The sequence below is a fragment of the Hyperoodon ampullatus genome (genome assembly GCF_949752795.1).
Source record: "Hyperoodon ampullatus genome assembly, chromosome: X".
In the NCBI taxonomy this organism is placed as follows: Eukaryota; Metazoa; Chordata; class Mammalia; order Artiodactyla; family Ziphiidae; genus Hyperoodon; species Hyperoodon ampullatus.
In genome coordinates this window covers 128,079,336-128,100,270 of record NC_136913.1, presented here as the reverse complement: position 1 = coordinate 128,100,270, position 20,935 = coordinate 128,079,336, and the positions used below count along the sequence as shown (strand labels likewise).

The 20,935-nt window shown below is 41.1% G+C and overlaps 1 protein-coding gene across 3 annotated transcripts in view; it reads right to left on the bottom strand.

The window, feature by feature from the left end:
- The window catches only part of AFF2 (ALF transcription elongation factor 2), a gene marked incomplete at both ends in the record, with an annotated part of 497,311 nt that overhangs the window by 76,103 nt on the left and 400,273 nt on the right, over positions 1 to 20,935 (bottom strand). For all 3 annotated transcript variants that reach the window (XM_079727720.1, XM_079727719.1, XM_079727721.1), the window contains one exon: positions 19,368 to 19,405. In XM_079727720.1, the coding sequence (XP_079583846.1) occupies positions 19,368 to 19,405 (38 nt within the window). The remainder of the gene's footprint in view (positions 1 to 19,367; positions 19,406 to 20,935) is intronic.

The following is a 20,935-nucleotide window of genomic DNA, read 5'->3' as shown; positions in this document are numbered from 1 at the left end:
GTTCATTAATTATGTCCCTGAGACAAATCAAAGTGCAGACAGTAAAAGAGTGTCACATTTTGAGTTTCCATAGTTGCCCTGCCACCCTACCAAGAGGATTTGAGACTCATCCATCTATATAAAGGTGAGATTCAATTCACTTTTTATAGAAAAATCTAAAATCTGGTGGTCATGTCTAATGTTATTATCTCTGTCAATAGAACTGAAGTCTTAAATATGATTAGGCCCTATGTATCTGCTGGCAACTGCCCAAGTCTCAGCTGTGGCTCCATTTTGACATACTCTACTTTTTCACGAAAGAAAAACAGCCCTGGAGAATCGCCCCTAACTTCCTTCTCTGTAACAAACACTACACACAAACTGTCCTCTTCCTTCTAAGGTCTAGATACTCACCAGCCTCATAAACACGTATAATCAGATAAGCTTTTGGTTGGATTTAGAACGTGATTTGGGACGCTGTGAGAGTTGGTACACTGTGGATTTCCCGGCAGAGAAGAAAACCCTTCTAGGCAAAGGGTATGCGTGTCCTTCAAAGCAAACTATCATGCGTTTTCTTAGGAGTTGAAAGATTTTTTGATTCCCTAGGCTCTGTCTGTGGGACCCTTTTCAACTCTGCTAATGCACACTGCGATTTTTAACACATGCCCATATTTTATCTATCACACATGCTTTGTTTTTACTTACTAGTGAGTTAGATATGGTTTGCTATGTTTCAGATTCCAAATTTTAGCGCACAGTAGTAGAGTTTACCATTCATGCACTTAGATCTCACATCGTAAAGCTGACCCTAAAGGGAATACTGAAGAATGGCATCTTTAGGGAAATCACCTTTTAACAAGGTGCTTTTGGTAATTCAGGGACAAAACCCCTCGTGCCAAGCATATGAGGTACAAAAGTAAACCATTTTAATCCCCAAATCGACAAAGTCTGATGAAAGCAAACTCTAATTGCATCAAACTAGAATTTAGTCAATTACACATGGGCCATCATGGTATAGGCTTGGTTTTGAGGCATCAACTCCCTATAGGTGCTGGTATGTGAAAGGTATTACTTGTTTTATTATCTGAAAAATGTCTGTGTACTTTATAAGGGGCTCCTGTGTAACAATGAGCACGGTGAAGGCCAAAGGACATTCATGCATGGAGAGTGCCAGCCAATTTCTTGCTCTGGCTTCAGAATCTGCCAGTGAAATCTGGCAGAGCCATGTGCTTTCCATAATAAACTTGTCCTTCCGCCAGTGGCTGCTGGATCCCCGCAAGCCAATGAGCTGTTTCGAGTCTGAAGCAAGAGAATATACCTTGGCAAAGAGGAAGCATCGCAATGAATAATGAATGACCTCTCCCCCTTGCTGGCGTGGAGGGAGGGGGATGGGAGGGGTTCCTTGTAGATGACCGACTTTGAGTGGCAGGCAGAAGGTTGGAGAACAGGAATGGTAAGTGGGAAATGATTTAGACCCAAGTGCTGGTGTTTTGCTGAGAACATCCTAATCACTGGGAAGAGAGCAGGGATGTCTGAGTGCCCATTAATAAGTACCAGCAAGGTATCTAAACCCCCTGGGCAAAGTCATTCCAGTATATGAAAAGACAAAGGGAGGGAAAAGAGGGTCTGTAGATATGAACTACTTTCTACTTTTTCTTCTTTTTCCAGAAAATATAAGAAAGATGAAACGGATTCATTGAATTCCCCCAAACTGAAACTATACTCCAGGAGTACCAAATGGTGTGGCATTTGAATTATTCTTTAGCCACAAATTAGCACCTCTTAAGAGCTTCATGCTTTTCAGCCATTGATTTTTGATAAATCCTGATTGGCAAATGTGAGAACAGATGTAGGTGTGCCAGATGGTTTTCCCAGACTTACTCAGGTCTAACTGCCAGACTTTGGGCCAACGAAAGCTTAGAAAATTAAAGAAATAATTTATTCTCTTTTTCCTGACTCTGGGGACGGTTCTCTCTGTGCCCACTAGTTTATGCACTGCATGCAATGCCATTCATTTGGAAGAGCTCACTTATGCAACTTCCAGGCCAAAAGAAATATACCAAGGGACGGAAAACAGAAAATAGTTTCAAAAAATTAAAATATGCTGGAAAACAGGGAAAATGCCAATTATCAGCTCTCCAAGATTTTATGAGAAAATGCTTGATTCCTTTGAGCCAAACAGTGTTTACAGTTGCAGCAATGAAAATTCTAATTTTGTGCTCTAATGAACACAAAACGATCCACACTCAACCTTGGCAAAACTTATAATGACTGTGTAATTGAAGTGACTTTGTCATATTAAAATATTTCATAAAATTATAGAAAAATGCCAAGAAGTAAGAACATGGATTGGGAAGCCTTGGATATGTGATACAATAGCCATACCCTCCCACCCCCCATTTTATAAGTAGAATGAATAGTTTACAGAATTGAAGAACACCATTCATACTTAACACCAGTTTACCAATCCATAAGATGTTAGATGCTTCTGAGAAAGAGCCACATAATTTTATTCTAAGCATTAAACATATCAAGTAATAATTTTCTTTTGTTGTGAAATCTCTCAATACACTTAAAATGCTATTAATTCCTCCTCACTATACATTTGGAATGTAGAAAAGGGAAGACTTTTTAAAATTTTCTGTTGACATTCCCTAGTTAGAGTCAGCTAGTGGTTCTCATCCACAATGGAGGTTATGGGGACTCTCAGTCTCCAGCATAGTTGGAAGAGAAATCCAGACCACAGTGATTCATGAGTGTAAACACACAGATTTGGAGAGGACGTTGATTACACCCTAGTTCACAGACTATTGAATAGATTTGAGGCCTGATTCCCAATCCCATTCTCTTGGGGCTCTTGGATTCAGAATTGGAAATACCCACTTCTGTATTGCTAAGGCTTTTGTCTTTGTGTCACATATGCAAAGTCTAAATATCTACTCTTTGGTTTAGCCTTCTAAACCAAAAGACAGTGTCTACACAAGTAAAATGGGGTTAAACAATGTGTAATTGGGACCCAGAATAGCCAAAAAAAAAAAAAACCCAAAACTTGAAAAAGAACAAATTGGGAGGAATCACACTTCCCCATTTCAAAACCTATTACAAGGCTATAGTAATCAAAGCCATTTCAAAACCTACTACAAAGCTATAGTAATCAAGACAATCAAGACAGTGTGGTACTGGAATAAGGATAGATATTTAGATCAATGGACCAGAAGTAAGCATGCAGAAATAAACTCTCACATTTATGTCTTTTCAACAAATGGGGCTGGGACAATTGGATTTCTAAATGCAAAAGAATGAAGTTGGACCTCTACCTCACACCATATATAAAAATCAAGTCGAAATGGATCAAAGACATAAAAATAAGACCTAAGACCTAAAACCGTTAGAAGAAATCATAGGTGCAAACCTTCATGTCCTGGGGTTAGACAATGGGTTCTCAGATATGACACCAAAAGCACAATCAACAGAAGAGAAAAAATAGATAAGTTGGATTTCTTCAAAATTAGAAACTTTTGTGCTTTAAAGGACATCATCACAGGGAGATCAGCTCGGTGCTTTGTGACCGCCTGGAGGGGTGGGATAGGGAGGGTGGGAGGGAGGGAGACGCAAGAGGGAAGGGATATGGGAACAGATGTATTTGTATAACTGATTCACTTTGTTATAAAGCAGAAACTAACACACCATTGTGAAGCAATTATACTCCAATAAAGTTGTAAAAAAAAAAGTTAAAAGACAACGCACAGAATAGAAGAAAACTCTTGCAAATCATATATGATAAGGGACTTGTATTGAGAATATATAAAGAATTATTACAACTCAATAATTAAAAGACACAGGATCTGAATAGGTATTTCTCCAAAGAAAATATAGAATTGGCCAATAAGCACATGAAAAAATGCTTAACACCATTAGCCATCAGGTAAATGCAAATCCAAACCGTAATGAGATTTCACTTCACACCCGCTAAGATGACAATAAACAAAAAGACGGATAATAACAAATGTTGGTGATAGTGCCAAGAAAGTGAAAGCCTCATACGCTTCTGGTGAGAATGTAAATGAGGCAGTCACTGTAGAAAATAATCTGGCAGGTTCTCAAAAGGCTAAACATAGAATTACCATATGATCCAGCATTTCCACTACTAGGTATATACCTAAAAGAATGACTACACAAAAACTTGTGCATCAATGTTCATAGCAGCACTATTCATAACAGTCAAAAAGGTGACAACAACCCAAATGTCCCTTGTTGATGAATGGATAAACATGATGTGGTCTATCCTTCAAATGGAATATTATACAGCCATAAAAAGGAATGAAGTACTGATTCATGCTACAATATCGATGAACCTTGAAAACATCATGCTAAGTGAAGGAAGCCAGACACATAAGACCACATGTTGTATTATTCTACTTATATGAAATGTCCAGAATAGACAAATCCATAGATACAGAAAGCAGACTAGTGGTATGGGCTGGGAGGAGGGAAGAATGGCGAGTGGCTGCTTAATGGGCACAGGGTTTCATTTTGGGATGGTGGAAATGTCCTAAAATTGATTGTGGTGACTGTTGTACAAATCTGTGAATATACTATGTGAATTATATCTTAAAATAGCTATTTTAAAAATTGTGTCATCATCTCGAAAACACCAATGTATATGTCTAAAATAGACAGTTTTAAGAGAGGGATAGACATTACAGGAGATGCTGATCTGGACAGTATGGGTATTCATATTTATGTAATTCATCAGATCATTACTCCAATTTTCCAGTTCACTTTACCTGCTTACAATGGGGCTGTGGCTTGAAGACTGCTTAGGACCACTGTCTAGTTGATTCAGACTAGTGGCCCCCTTAGTGGCCCCCTTGGTAAGCTGGTGAACCTTCCAGGTTGTGCCCCAGTGGCTCCATATATCAACAGTAGGTTGGCTAAAGAAACTTGTTTCTGGCTCACTGAGGTACCCTCAAATGAGAATGACTTTGCTTAACTTACTGAGCTGACATCATTAATGCAACCCAGCTTTACTGATCCCAGCATGTCTCTAAGTAGATTTTGATATTCCATAGACAAAAGGCTTCTAGGTCAAACATGCTAGGAAACCACTGCAATAACCTATATTCCCCCTCTGAGAGATGCACAATGTCCATTAGAACGCTAAGGGCTCAAAATTCATCTTAGAAGAAAACTTTTAAACCCAGCATTTCCTGTATTTATTTGACCACTTTGCACCAAACACACACACCCACACATGCACCTGTTTGTTTCCTGCATAACACCTATTAACATCCTTCAAAACACGATCCACGGACCACACTTTGGGAAACGTTAACTTAGCCCATCAACAATTGGTGGAAGGAAGAGAGAACTATGACCTTGAAGCTTTCACTATCTGAGGACGTTATCTTGACTTGAAAAATGTTAATATGATAAAAGATGAATATGGATGCATAATGCTCAGATCCCTAGAACAGTGTTTTCTAACCTTTTCCACATGTTGGTCCATGTAGGAAAGGACTGGAATAGTATGGTTTGTAGTCAAGAGACTCCAGGGCTCCTGGGTCCTGCCACCCCAAGTGTCACAAGGACCAGTAGACCTGCATTTCTGCAATCTATGCCACTAAAAAACTGTGGGGAAGTTCTGTTCGCAATAATCCATCACCAAACCACCCTAATTCAACTATTTTCATGTCGGAGAATTAGTAGACAAGCTGTCTAGGTGATACTTGACTTACCTGGACGTTGGAGAATTTGTGCGGACACTAGATTAATGTTTTTCACATCACTGTGAGAAGGACTATAGCTCTGTCGAGGCGATAGGAAGCGGGTGGAGCATAGGGGTGATTTAACGCCAAACTGCCAAATCCAGGAGCAGAACTGGACTCTCTGAGGAGTGAGACTGAGCATGGTTGCATCTACCAACCTAGCTCTTTTTTTCCCCATCTTTAGCGAGATATAATTGACATATAACATTGTGTAAGTTTAAGGTGTATAATGTGATGATCTGATATACTGTATTGCAAAACAAGTACCACAATCAGGTTAGGTAACACACCCATCACCTCAAATAGTTACATTTTTTTTTTGTCTGTGTGGTGAGAACTTTTAAGATCAACTCTCTTAGCAACTTCCAAGTAGATGATACAGTATTGTTAACTACAGTCACCATGCTGTACATTACATCCCCAGAACTTACTCATCTTAAAACTGGAAGTTTGTACCCTCTGACCACCTTCACCCATGTCCCCCCACCTCTGGCAACTACTAATCTACTCTCTCTTTCTATGAGTTTGGTTTTCTTTTTAGATTCCACATATCAGTGAGATCATACAGTATTTGACTTTCTCTGTCTTATTTCACTTAGCATAATGACCTCAAGGTTCACCCATACTGTCACAAATGACAGGATTTCCTTCCTTTTTGTGTGGCTGAGTAAGATTCCATCAGATATAAAGTTGACCCTTGAACAACATGGGTTTGAACTGCATGGGGCCACTTATACGTGGATTTTTTTTCACTAAATATGTACTATGGTACTACATGATCCACAGTTTGTTGAATCTGACTGTGGAGTTATACCTGGATTTTTGAGTACGTGCAGGAGTTGGTGCCCCTAACCCCTGTGTTGTTCAGGGTCAACTGTACATACAGCACATCTTCTTTATCCATTCATCTGTCGATGGACACTTAGGTTGCTTCCATGTCCTGGTTATTGTGAATAGTGCTGCTATGCGCACTGGGATGCATGTGTCTTTTCAAATTAGAGTTTTCATCTTTTCTGGGTATATGCCCAGTAGTGGGATGGCTGGATCATATGGTACCTCTATTTTTAGTTTTTTAAGGAACCTCCATACTGTTTTCCATAGTGGCTGCACCAATTTACATTCCTACCAACAGTAAACACCGAGAACTTTTGAGCAACCAGGATTCCTGTGCAAATGGCACGATGAGAATTGTTCATTGTGATAATCTTGGATGGTCTTCCTAAATCATCGATGAAGGATTAGATTATGTGTGGGATGGTCTCTGGATCAGACACTCTTGTAACTCCTTGAAAATCATTCTCTCTACACGTGGTAGTTCCATTAACCAAATTATTTTGATGAACCAGAGCACTTCTTTCCCCAGGCCTCTCAAATAGCAAAAGAAGAAATATAACTTTTTTTTTTCAAACAGAGCAATTTTGTTTTTATTATTCATTTGCTTCCTTATTCTTGTTTTGGGGAATTTGAGGTATACTGAAGGTTTTTGTAGCCATAAAAATTCTTTCAAGGATCAGATTTCAGAAGGCTTCACCATGTGCTTTCACTTGAAAGACAAATCCAATTCGACATGAAGTTTCATTATGAAGAAACTGTTACATGTGATGACACTGGTTATTGAAAATTGAAATGAAGTGAGAGGAAGCTAACACCGACGTGTATGAGATTCTGCTTTCTTTGAATGACACAAAGAACTCAATATATCTAATCAGCTCCGTTATGCCCACTGGGAACTGAGCTCCGGTGCTATTGCATAGGGCTGCTTCTTGATTGCTGGAAACCCAAGTATTAAGCTTTATGTCAGGTACATCAGTAGTTAAAGAGCTTTGTGGGGCTGCTGGATCCTGGGAATTGTTTTACTTTCCCTCTCTCAGTTAAAGTAATGATAGTAATAATCTGGGCACAAAATTCATAAAAGAAGGGTCCCAACAAGTCAGCACAGACCGACATTTTGGCTTTTACACTTAACGTCTGAATTATTTTAAACCTAGAGGTAGGCATCGAGCCCATCACCTCTGATCAAGTTTTCTTGTGCTCTGATGAGCGGCCGTAAGCAGAGAGACTTTTAACAGCAACACAACAGGGGAATCTTCTCTCTCCTTCCTAGTGTAGGTTTTGCCTAAGAAGTTCAAGGGCTAAGATGCAGTATATACTTTGATGAGGGTCCACTCTGCTCCGTCTCCCACTCTTGTTCATAAAACTATCCTTTCTGTCTTTCCGTCCCCGCCAACTCTCCCATAACCATGAATCAAATAAGCTTTTGAGTACCTTTTCTTCAGTCTCCAGAGTCAATGTCACCCCAAGGTTACCAGAGCCCCCCGATGTGTGGCTTCTACATCAGTTTTCTCCTTCCCTTCCTCTGTCCTGGAGGCTCAATGTATTCTGTCTACAATATTCTCAGTTTGCACTTGGTGGAGTTTGGGAGCTGGGGTACATTTCTGAATTGGGGTCTCCTGTTTAGCTGTGCTGTCAAGATAACTCTGGATTCTTTTCATAATTAAAAAAGTCAACAAGCAGGCAATGACTGATGGATGAGCTATGCCTGCAAAGGTAGTATGAGAGCTTCACTACTCAGTGTCACCACTCTCCCGCCATAATTCTGCCCTGTCAACCATCCAAGAGCTTCAACGTCCCAGATCTTTGTGCCAAATTGTTTTATTTTTTAAATTTTTTTATTAGTTTCTGCTTTATAACAAAGTGAATCAGTCATACATATACATCTGTTCCCACATCCCTTCCCTCCTGCGTCTCCAAATGTTTTATGATCAGCACTTGAAGTACAAACTACAGGGAGTCCTGCCATGATGAGTAAAATATTTAATGCGTATGTTAAAAGCTAGAATTTGATTACTGACCTGTTAGTCAATAAGTCCCCCAAACAATTCAAAGTAAATCTCCCTAATCTGTCTTGTTCTTTCACCCTGCCTTAAGGATCGCTAATGAACGTGCTGGCTGAATGAACAGAAAGATTGGGAACACACACAGCATCGGCCTGGATCACATGCCATGGGCACCAGAAACCTGTTCGTCCCATGCAAAGGTTCCTCTGGAGTACGTTCCTCATCCAGAGATGATTTTCCAATAAAATCAGCCTCGATTTTTGCAAGCCTAAGAGCAATCCCCGAGGGAGGAGATCAGGCAATTCAATTCTAGGAAGTGCTGTATGAGGCAAAATGAACCTTGAAGCAGTGTTATTTCCTGAAACACGGTCTTGTTTTTTAGTTTCTTTCAGACACATCGATATCCAGTGAGAAATTTGTTTTTTAAACTCCGTCTACTGAGATGTGACCAAAGGATTTAATTACTTACATATTCATGAAAATAACATGAGATGAAAGAAGGTTTGTTTCGTTTTACTGCTGCTCAGGGTTACTGCCTGAACCCTTGTGGCTTCAAGACCAGCTCCCTTAAAGAGAGAGCCGGGCTACTGGTCAATGCGGACACTGACCAAAGGCTTCTTCATGCTGTGACGGTGAAGTATTGGGGGAGGAGGAACCGGCGATCAGGAGCTTCTCAGACTCCCCAGCGCTGAGGAAGAGGGCAAGTGTGCATGTTTCGGCATTGGCTGCTGTGTGTCCTATCCTGCTAGTTTCTGAGCATCAAGATGGCCTTTCCACAAAATAGGAACTATCACGTGCTGTCACCTGTTAACTGAATGCTCTGTTTCCTTGTCCTAGAGTGACAAAAATGTGCGTTCTGTCATTCTTGAGAATGCTTAATGACATCAAATGCAACTGCCCACACCTAGGCCCTACCCACAGGGATGCTGACATCTTCCCCCCCGCCCCACCCCCCGCACCTTCCCTTCAAAATCAAGAGCAGGACTATATCCTGGGTAGGAAGGCGGCTATAGACCGGAGGCATCAACTGAGACAGAAAATTCTAGCTCTATATAGACAGGACAGGTCACTTTAAAATGCCTCAGAGTTAAGCCCATATGGAATATTGACTCCTTTAAAGGAAAGCTTGGTTCCTTTCTAGGAAAAGTTATAACTCAGATGAGGGCTAACAAGGAGAGTGCAAAATCAGGCTTCCTCTAAGATTAAACTCAGTCATGCTGAACTATGACAGTGGAACTTCAAAGTCATATCCTTAGACACCTGCACTCATTCATTCAACAAATACTGAGCTCCTACTGTATGCCAGGGACTGTTTGAGGTACTAAGGTTATAACAGTGAATAACAAAGTTCTCCCTCATATGGACCTGACATTCTCATGGAAGGTGATGCTTCAAACCTTAGATAGATAATAGCTAAATAGATCGATCTGACAGAGAGACAGACAGATGGATAGATACGGTATGCTAACAATTGCTAAAGAGGAAAAATAAAGTAGGGTAAAGGGGATGGGGAGTGTATATGCGGGACAGGTTGCTATTTTGCACGGGGTGGTTGTCCAGCGCTGTTGCTCTTGTTTTACAAAGCCTTTGTAAATTTCCTCCTCAGGGCATTCACTATCCACAGAGAAACTCACTAATATTTTGAAACAATGTTACATTGATTGTCTTGATTACCCACTTTTTCAACATCCCTGACTCTAAATCACTGTCCTGGACTAGTTAGTTTTCAAAAGTTAAACCCCAATTCAAAGGTCTACCACCCATCACTAAGGACCAGCAGAAGAACCTCACACATGCATGATGGAACTTCCCAAGAGGATCTCCCAAAAGCCTCGGCACCACCATGACGTCCCTGCAGATGGGGCCAGCAATGCTCAGCTCCGTTATTGCAGGGCAGCCCTCATTTGGGTAGATTTAAAAACACACAGCATTTTCTAGTTGCATCATATGTGAAAACAGATGTTTCTGTAGTGCTAGGAAATAGTAGGGTCTCCTGTTTCTTTTAAACATCCTCCTCTACAGTCTTGTTTCAATCACATCAAATCTATTTTTGGAAGTAGGTGGGGTTTAAATTATATATGAATGCATATACTTGTGTAGAGAGAGTATATACACGTCTAAGCAGATCTTCAAAGCAAGTTTACCAGCTTGTCGAATTTGCTTAGTAAACCCTGGTATCATGATTTGAGGCCAGTTAACCTTTCACTTAGCCGATGTGGGTAGTAATACACATCTCCAGCTGGTGGTAGAGAAATGAATAAGGTGTGCTTCTCCATGGAGATGCTATTATTAGCAGATTCCTAGCCACTCCCACATATAGGGTTTGATAACGCGGTGTGGATGAGCCTCTTGGCTGCCCTGGGCTTGCCCTGCCAGTAACTCACAGGGCTGCCATGGAGGTAGACAGCCATTCACTCCCTGAAGCTGCTAACAAAATAAGCAAAAATCCAGACTTTTCTGAAATATTTTTCCTAACTACATGGACCCCGCTTGTGGGAACATGGGGGTTAAGAGAAGAAGGAAAGCAGTCAAAATAGTAGGGTGTGGCGAGGACAGGGAAATGGACACCGAGGAAAAGATCTGCAACGTCATCAGCAACAATTCTATCTTGGATTTAAATTACCTCGGAGCATGAGGGTAGATGGATGCACAGAGTATACAAATGTGTGTGCATGTAAAAACTGGATTATAACGACACGTGATCTACCGCCATGCTACAAATTCTACAAATGGAAACATTTTCCTGTGGAAGAATGATTTACCTTTTTTTTTTTGTCTTTTTTTAAATGTTGACTCTCCAGATAACTGCTGTTGGTTTAGGCAAAAGCTTTAATAAAGCAGAAACTATTTGTTTCCTATTTCAGTCCCTGGCCAAAGTAAGTCATTCCTCCTGTTCTCAGTCTCCCTAAACTAGTGGTGAACAAAATAACTTATGGCCCCAGGTTTCTGACTTTGAACATCTTCTGTGGTAGCTGGAGGATGGATTTAGCGTTTTGGAGCCCTGCACATAGTTACCAGGGGGGCCGCGCATCATTTCTCTAGAAATAAAAATAGCCCTATTGTGCTTACATTTGTGGATGATAAAAATACATTCAGAAAGAATTTGTATGTCTGTGGAACGAATTCAGGAAACGAAGCTAGAATAACAGTGTTATGTGTCATGCCTACCGAAAATAGTATGTCTTAGTGTAGCCTAGATATTTGAATAACATGAAAGGTACTGTATGAAAATTAAAATTTTTCAAATGTAAGAAACAATCAAGGGTTGGTAAAGCCACAAGGGAACAGCTGGAGGCTCGGAGGCGCCCTGCAGGAGCGAGAGTTACATAAAAATCCACAGAGGTGGATTAGCCAGATGTAATCAGAAAGGATTTGATGTCTATTTCCCCACAAACCTTTTTTAAAGGGTGCCTTATAATCCATCCCTACATCACACCTTTAACATTCTGGAACAAAAGAATCCTGTTTAGCGTTTTCTTAGTTGTGTCTACACTGTACTACTCTCCTCTTCGTGCTAAAAGTGGGGCCCGAGTCTTTGGCGGTGTTGCTTCCAGTAGGCTTGGTATTTCCTGCTCCTGTGAAAAACGCCTCTTCTCCTGAGCTGCCCCGACCTCCCAGATATTGCTCACAACACGCATGTGCTTTCCTCTCGTCATGCCTTTTGAAAGTGTTGTTCTCTTTTGAATGGCTTCATCCCCACTGTTCACTGGGGCCCCTGCTGAGCTAAGGAGAACCCCCTCCAAGCAGTTGCTCGATCCCTCATCCCAGCCACGGAAGATGCTGCATACGCTTCAATCGCAGAGCCTGTAGGGCATGACGTGTCCGTTTCCTCCGAGAGTGTGCCAACTTTCAGGGCAGAAGCTTTCCCTAACTCCTCTCCCTTTCAATGGAGCCTTGCACACAGTAGGTGCACAAATCATGTTGGTTAAAAGAACACATGACATGACTTCTTGGAATTTCGAGCAGATCAGCCATGTGATTCTGAGTTTTCAACAGTTTTCTGAAAGATCGCTGAATGGTAATGTTAAAATAAAGTTCTAGGTGTAACTCATGTATCAAAAACTGAGTTGACTTGTGTGCATGGATTAAACAAAATCGTCCATTTTTGTTTAAGCAGTAAATGCTAATACGAAGAACAGAGTTAGAAAGTAACATGCTACTTAATGAAGTCCAGGATAAAAAGAGGTGTTTTCAAAATGTTGCTTAAAAAGTGGCTGAATTCCCTTTAAAATGGTTTAATTGCACCTTTGCTGGCTTGCTTGAGGCTGCTCTGCTGCATCAATAACTGGGTGCTTTCTATTTCCATTTTATCATCATGGTCCTTAGTGTTAATTGACCACCTAAAGAAGAAAGGTTCTCATCAAGCTTTTAGAAAGATGAGTGGTGATAATGAGACCAACCAACATGCTTGAAGCTTTGAAGAAACTCTTCCTTAAAAAGTTAACATAATCGAAGTTGGCATAATTGTTAAAGTGCCTGCAAATGTGTGGATTCATTAATGTCTGAAGCATTTGTTGTCATATTCTCAGAAACCAAACTGTTACCAAGGTTAGGTAATAAGACTTTTAAAGCCAACAACAAATTTATAGGCACTGAAAGTGACCATGTGTGTCCTAAGAGGTGATGAGAACAAGGCAGCAGGTTCAAAGTGGAAAAAGAGTTGCTGGAATCTCGGGGTCCTGGGCAGTCCACTCTCCAGGTCTCAGTTGTCTCCTCTGAGATTCCCTAGATGATGCTACTCCAATTACCAAGGAAAAGGAGGGTGTCCAGAAATGTGTGCAAGTTTCATTAGCTATGAAGATGACTGCTAGGACCTTCTGCCTCCAATTATAGCTATCTGGACGACATAGAGAGCACATTTTATTTTACGTAGCTGTTTAAAAAGAGGTTTTATTGTTATCTTTCCTTTAACTACCTTTAAAATGGCCAGAGCCGATTAGAGGTCCCCTCCCCTCATTGAGAACTGCTCCTCAGGACACCCACAACTGATAAAAATCATTGACAGTGTGACACAGTAAAAGACACAGGAGAGAGTCTATCATTTCAGACCTGGGGGATTTCTTTCCTTCCCGTGGTGGACTTCTTTCCTTCCCGTGGTGGACTTTTTCAATCACCTGCTCACCACCTCGAATACTCTTGCTAGAGACTGGACACCAATGAATAGGTCCTAGGTTTCTCAAACCACCTACGGAGGCCAGGCCTCCATGTGGTCCTTTTATTTTGCATAGACCGGAGCATCCGATTCTGTATCCCATGAACCACTGTGCTGGATAAAGGTGCCCTCTGGTCTGACACATTTGGGAAACTTTGGGTAAGACAAAGATAAGTTGGTCTCTTTCTACAGGACCTCTCTGAGCCTGCATTATTCACAGGGTGCCCCAGGAAAGGGCTGGCACAGTGTCTGCCAAAGCTCCGTGGTGCTGGAGCCTTTTGTTCCAAAAGGAGACAGTCCCACAAGACTCGGCAGAACACAGTACAGAATCCACGGCCTTATCATTCTGAGAGGACCTGGAGATTGCACGGATGTGCTGCGTGTCTGTGACGCGCATGTGTCCAACCACAAATCACCTTTGGTCACAGGGGTCATCTAAAAGGCTCAACCCAACATCCTTGGAGCCATGCTAATCTATCTAACATATTCCTTTAAAACTTTAGTGATGTGGCTTGTCCCTCATTTCATGAATGCATGAGGCAGAAATGATGGGAAAAGGCATTGTGTGTGTGTGTGTGCCCATGTGCATGTGTGTGTATAAACGCATATATCATATATGCAATGTTTATAATGTATGGGCTGGTATGCATCTACATCAAACTTTAACATCAAGTATTTCCTCAAATAAGCATCACTATAAAACAAAATTTGAAGCTTTGGTTTACGTTTAGGAGGTGGAAGAACCATATACATAATCTAGCCGAGGTGTGTAGCAAGGAAGGAACATATCCAATTTCACACCACAAGCTAGTGTTAGATTCAGGACTAGACCACAGGTCCATGGGCTCTTTGTTTATGTTTAATAACTAGTGGACTCACTGATGATTCACAGTAACAAGGTAGAGGTCTTCAATGTTATCCAACTCTGCCAAGCTCATTTCTTTTATGTGGATAAGCTCCGAGGGCCCTAGGCAATCATTTCTTCGGAGCCTCAGTTTCCAGCCGGTCCTTTCACTGTCTGCCACCTCAGCACCAGTGTCTCAAGCCAGCAGTCTCTGGAGTCCTGGTCCTAACATCTCTTCCTCCGCTCCCCCTCCCCCATCTTCTCCTAGAGTGGTAACTAGAAGCACTTTCCATCCCGAGAGCTTCCCTTGTACCTTATCTGTCCCCACTCAACAAAGGTATGTCTCTCTATCTTGTATTTAGTTCTTTACAAACTGATTTGATCTCTCCTCCTGGACTCTAAACTCCTCGAGGGTAAGACCTGTGTCAGATTTATTTTTAATTCCCTCAACATCTATCACAGTTCCTGGAATGCTGGAGATCCTCAATAAATATTCATTGGATGAATAAATGAATAATGCACAAACATCGTGGTCAGGAAAATCTTTGTGGCTATTTGTCATTTTCAATAATGAAACCACCATATCTATAAAATGGATCAGCGCCTAAATCAAGCTGTAATTTCCTAAGCAGAGGGGATTCAGATCCCGATTTGTGAAAGACAACCACCACGTTGCTTAACGTTGTTAATGTGTAAATGCAGGAAGAATTTTACGCTTGATAACTGCTTGCTGCCCACCCTTTTGGTAACAGATGTCAACCTCGGTTAGATTCAACTCAGCTTATTAGTGCATGGCTTTTAGCCAAAAGCAATTCACATGCAGAAGTGTACTATCACATATGTCTTAATAACAGAAATGTGTTTTTTTTTTTAAATGTATGTGATAAGTCACATATGGTAAAAGAAATCTGTACATCTCTCAGGCCTTGTTGCCACAATGAAGCTTGCAGATAATTGCTGCAGAACGTTCATATACAAGCAAAAGTCTCTCTGACACATTAAAGAGGCACGGTTTGAACATACTAATCAAGCTTTGATACGGGCATGGTTCCAACTGACTGCTAGGTACACCAGTATCTCTTGTCCTGATCACTGATCTTAAGAACGTACAATTTTGATTCTTATCCGCAGAGGTAATATTGAATGTTTCAAGGTAAAGTCCTTAGTGTATCCAGGTACATTATGTGCTTACATTCACTAAGCATATATTTAATTTCTCCTTTGTATGGAGTGTAATTAATGTGTGCCACCGTCTCCCTACGGTGATGAAAGAAGCTTACAACCATGAAGGTATTAAAAATAAATTAAACAAGTGGTTGAGAAATAGGGAGGGGGGAGGCGAACCTTTAGAGAAGAAAATATACAAAGTAAATAACATTGTGAATCATTTAACCTCACTTGAATTGAAAGCTTAATTAGCCTTAGTTAGATCTTGGGAAGTAATAGAATTTTAGAAAATGTATATGCCATTTGCAATATAGCCATTTACACACAACTTGGAAGACTACCAACATGCTCCAGTTATGTGTTTACGGGTTTCTGAGGCATCACTGCCCCGTCAATGGACCTCATATCCATAACGATTTTCAATGATCCTGAATTCGGAATGGTCTCTGTGCTCCGAATAAGGATTAGGTGATACCTCAGCCCCAGAAAGTCCTGAACACAAGATATAGGGCTCAGTAAATACCTACTCAGTGTTTTAGAGGACAAAACGAGAAAGGGTTGATAGTTTAACCTTCACTGTCATGGAAAAGTTTACATCTGCACCTTTTCCTACCTGACCAACCAGAGCAGGGTTCAGCAAACTTTTTCTGTAAGGGGCCAGATAGTAAATATTTTTGGTTTGGTGGTTTGTACAGTCTCAACTCTGCCACTGTAGCACAGAAGGAGCCACAGGCGATACTGAAACAAATGAGTGTAGCTGTGTGCCAATAAAACTTCTTTTATGGACACTGAAATTTGAATTTCGTATAATTTTCACATGTCATGTAATAGTCTTCTTTTGATTTTTTTCCCCAACCATTTGCCAAACTCTGCACCAGAGGATGACATCCAATCACACAGAATGATCATCTTCACCAATCTGTGTTCATACTTGAGTTGTAAATGATGCCTCCAGACCTCTACTTTTCCAGCAAGGCTGTACACACTTTTCATTGTACGCCCAAACAATCACATGGTAATTCTCATATACAAGATCAAGCCAATAACTGGTCAGAAGCAAAGCAGTTAGTATGAACCAGGGCAACGTAGGAACATTTTACACGTGGCATGAATCAGAAGAAGAGAATGGACGCCTTGGTCAGTTACAACACACGAACCCTTTGGCCCTGACACTCTACTAGGGTAGGTACCAGTCTTATTAAGCCTCCAGGCCAGGTTTCTGAAAGGGCTGTTTTCTGGGATGTGTCCAATTTGTTTACTTGTTCACTCATTCAGAAAACATGTAACAAACGCTGACTCTACTTGGGATCGCAGTGCACTGTGTGTAACTGAAATTCTCTGGCAGACATCAGAAACGGAAAGAGGACCACTATACACAAATCTTTTAAAAACTTCACTTCTGCTCTGCTGTCAGGCAGTTTAATTGAGCCGTGCTCTGAAATTCCTGTCCCTGAGCTGAGGTCTTGAAGAGGGCTGTCTTCTCAAAGTACCCAGCTGGCTGTGGCTGGGCAACTGAGTTAGGTATCAGGCATTAGGTACCAAATGCAACAAGACACTGAAACTCACACTGACAGCGGTATCTTATTTAATTAGAAGACAATTCTAAACACCTACCAGTTGGTTGTGACTTAGGTTTGTTACTGGGCAGATCTTCAAATATATTTAAGAGTAAAACATTGTTCCACATTCTATTAGTAACCCTTTGGCTCTTCTAGTTTTTCTGTTTTCTCGTTACAACATTCCTTAAAGTGCTAGACATTCGATACAGTCTGTACTGTGAATTAGCCAAAGCTCATAAAAAATATAATTATCTGTAGGGTCGAATTCTCACAAGGAGCAGACAGAAAACTGGTCCCACTTCCAGGCCATCAGTACGATTTAACGAAGCCCCGCACACTGCCAATAGGCTGTCTTGTGCATGCAAAGATGGAGCTTGGGACTCACTTCCTATCGGGAGGGCTTGAACTTGGAGATGTCTGTCCCACTGAGGGCCAGATTTACACTCCGCCAGCCTCTGCCCCATCCCTTGTGACCCGGGGCATGCATCTGCCCGCGGATGGACTGGAGGGAGGGGCACAGTCGGACTATGGGAAAGAAGATCACTAATGGCCCACCCAGGGACTCAAGACCTGGCCTTGGCCTCATTAGCACCATCCTCTAATCCATGGAGCTTGCCTGCCACGGGCTCGCAGTAGAGAAGCCTTCCGGGCAAAGACAGAAAAGAAATCAGGCTGCAGAGAAGATTTCAACCCCAACCAAACAACCAGACCAAAATTCAGCTACTAAAAATGCTCCCATAGGACGACGATAGCATAATACATCTCCAGACCACAGATAGCCCTCCACAGATAGATAGAGGCTACAGAAGGCTGATAAGGAATATTCCATGGCCTAAGAAAATTAAATTTAGAAACAAAGTACACAAAACCTTTTGGAAAAATGAATTGGAGCTTGGATTTAATGGTGTGCTAAACACTACCCTGGTGACTTGGAAAAGTTAATTATTTTATAAAACACAAGCAGCCTTCTTGTCACTGGCATTAGCTGAACCATTCTCCCAGAAACTATTAAAAATCAATGCAGTCCCAACTAGATAACTGTATAATTAACTATATATATCCAACTCTATCAATAATAACATTAAATGTGAATGGATTTAACAATCCAGTCAAAAGGCAGAGACTGTAAGACTGGGGGGAAAAAAACAAGATTTGACTATATGCCATCTACAGGAGACACACTTTATATTAAAAGATACAGATTAAAAAACAAATCAATGCACCCCCCATTTCTGAATTTGTTATCCACTCTAATGGAAGTCGGCTGACATAAGTTAACACATAGTTCCTAGAGATGTGATATTACCAGACCTGTAGTAACCCGGCAAATAGAGCAGATCTTCCCCAGGCCACATGGCTGGTGGAACTGGTATGCATCATAACACTGCAATCACATGTCACAAACCCAAATGACAAGACAGCCATCTTTAATTTGAAAGTCTCCCTTCTGGAAGAGACAGGCTGTCTAAGATGTACTATATTTAAAAGAGTGCTGTGCGGCTTGTTTATAATTTAAGAGTGTCTCATAAAATGCCTTGGAAATAGCTCTCTGTTAGCTAGAAAAACCTTCAGTTAAATATATTTGTATGAGCTTTTCATTAACAGAGTAGTGAGGCCTTGATGCTGAGGTGCCAAACCTCCCCACGTGGCTGGAAATCACTTGGCACATTTTCAGCCATTTATGTCTCTGTCATAGGTCCAAGGTTTGCAATTAAAAATGTAATCTTTTTAGCATGTGCAAAACCCAAAGGCTTGAAGTACTCTGCATTGAATCTGATTATAATAGTATTTGGCAGCTATTCATGGACGGCACATATTAATTTATGTAAACTGGGCATAACTTGGAGCACTTCCTCATCAGGACCACAGGAAAAATCAAAAAGCTGGTCCCTGCTCATTGGAGGTTTTTTTTTTTCTGCTTGTTTTGTTTTTGTTTTTGTTTTTAAATTGTCACGAATAGAGATGAACTCAAAATCAAGGTCTCTTTTATGACCTTCTTTTTTCACATGCCTGGAGTACATTCAAATGAACATTTCCAACTAATAAAAAAAAATAACTTACTTTACAGGATTATTCTTAGATTTTGCCTTTTCAACATCCTGTGAACAGAAGAAAAAAATGCAATTAGACAACATTAGCAGGCATAATCTTTGCAACTAGTTACCAAAACAATAAGCAATATAAAATGCTCTTCAGAAACATGAGGAGCTAACCAAGGCAGGCTGCTGGAGATAAGCAGACCGGAGACCCAGAAAGCAATTTTCCTCTCCCGAGGAGCGTGGTTACTGGTCCAAGTGCAGCTTTCAGACACAGGCGGGCACTGCCAGGGCTGCCTGGGAAATTCAGCAGTGCCTGTGAGAGTGGGCCCTTAGGTTCATAACTCCATCCGCCTCTCTCCACTTTTCCTCCAATTTTTTTTTTAACCTGAGCCCTGTGCTTGTGGAAAACAGCGATCCTTAAGAACTCCCCCACTCCCACTCCATCCTTTCACGTTCTGGAAAATGGCTAATTTCAAAGGACCACACTGCCATCCACATTCTGAGATAAGACTCAACTCCGTCCTTCCTCATGACTCCCCTAAGTTTCCTGGATGGTTCTCCTTTCTATTTGGGCTGACCATCTGTTGATCACTAGAAAGGGACTGATGATTTATTGAGACCTTGTCTCTGTTGGGTGAAAGAGGACAGAGAATCTGGTTTACTGTTCTTTTTTGTGAGTGTATTTTGAGCTCAAATAAATTGAGAATGTATACCCACTGAGAAGAGACCAGGTCTTTAAAATGGACGTGTGAACTTTGTATATGCTTGACTTATGTCTGAAGTTTTAGAATTAAAACTATAAGCTCTCTGTATCTGTCTGTATGTTTATATGTCTGTGATTCAGAAAAGTCTTTCCCTCTAATTATGTGAATATGTAATATTTTCCTACCTCCAGATAATACCAACCAACTAGATTTTAAATCCCTTACACTAAAGGAGCTCATTGTGATTGGCTTAGAGATAAGTAAGTATTCATATAATTGGACATTCAATATTTCAGAAATATCTCATCTCCCTCCTCCATGTGCACCTGCTTGGCTTATGACAGGGTGTGGAGGCAGACACAGAGGGAATGGTCATGGGCACATCTGCGGATTTTTAGATCTCTGGTGGGAGACCGTTTACCCTGCATTGCTCCGGCCCCCTGGCTGCACCTGCCCAGTGATAGAAAGGCCAAAGTATCCATTTCTAAAATCATTTTTATTAGCAGATACCACAAAAGGGCAAGGGCTGACTGATGGCTTGGATCAATTTCCTCCCGTGGAACCCTTAAGAAAACACACACCAAATCATCGAGATGAGGAAGTCTCTGGGCCTCTCGGCCTGTGTGCCTTAGATATGGAGCCTGGTCCCAGTTTATTGCTGAGCCCATTGATCTGTGTACAGTCCATTTATCATTCATGAAAAGAGCTAGTGATCTTCACAGTATATTAGAAGAAACAACTCAGATCATCTGTCAACAGCCCTCTTATTTCTGTTTCCCTCTCCACAGGGACTGCATCTCCTTCGATTCTTCTGGAATTAAAATGTTGCTAAGCAACACAGCTGGGGGCGCTGATGCCAGAATGGCTACAGTCTATCAAACTGTTT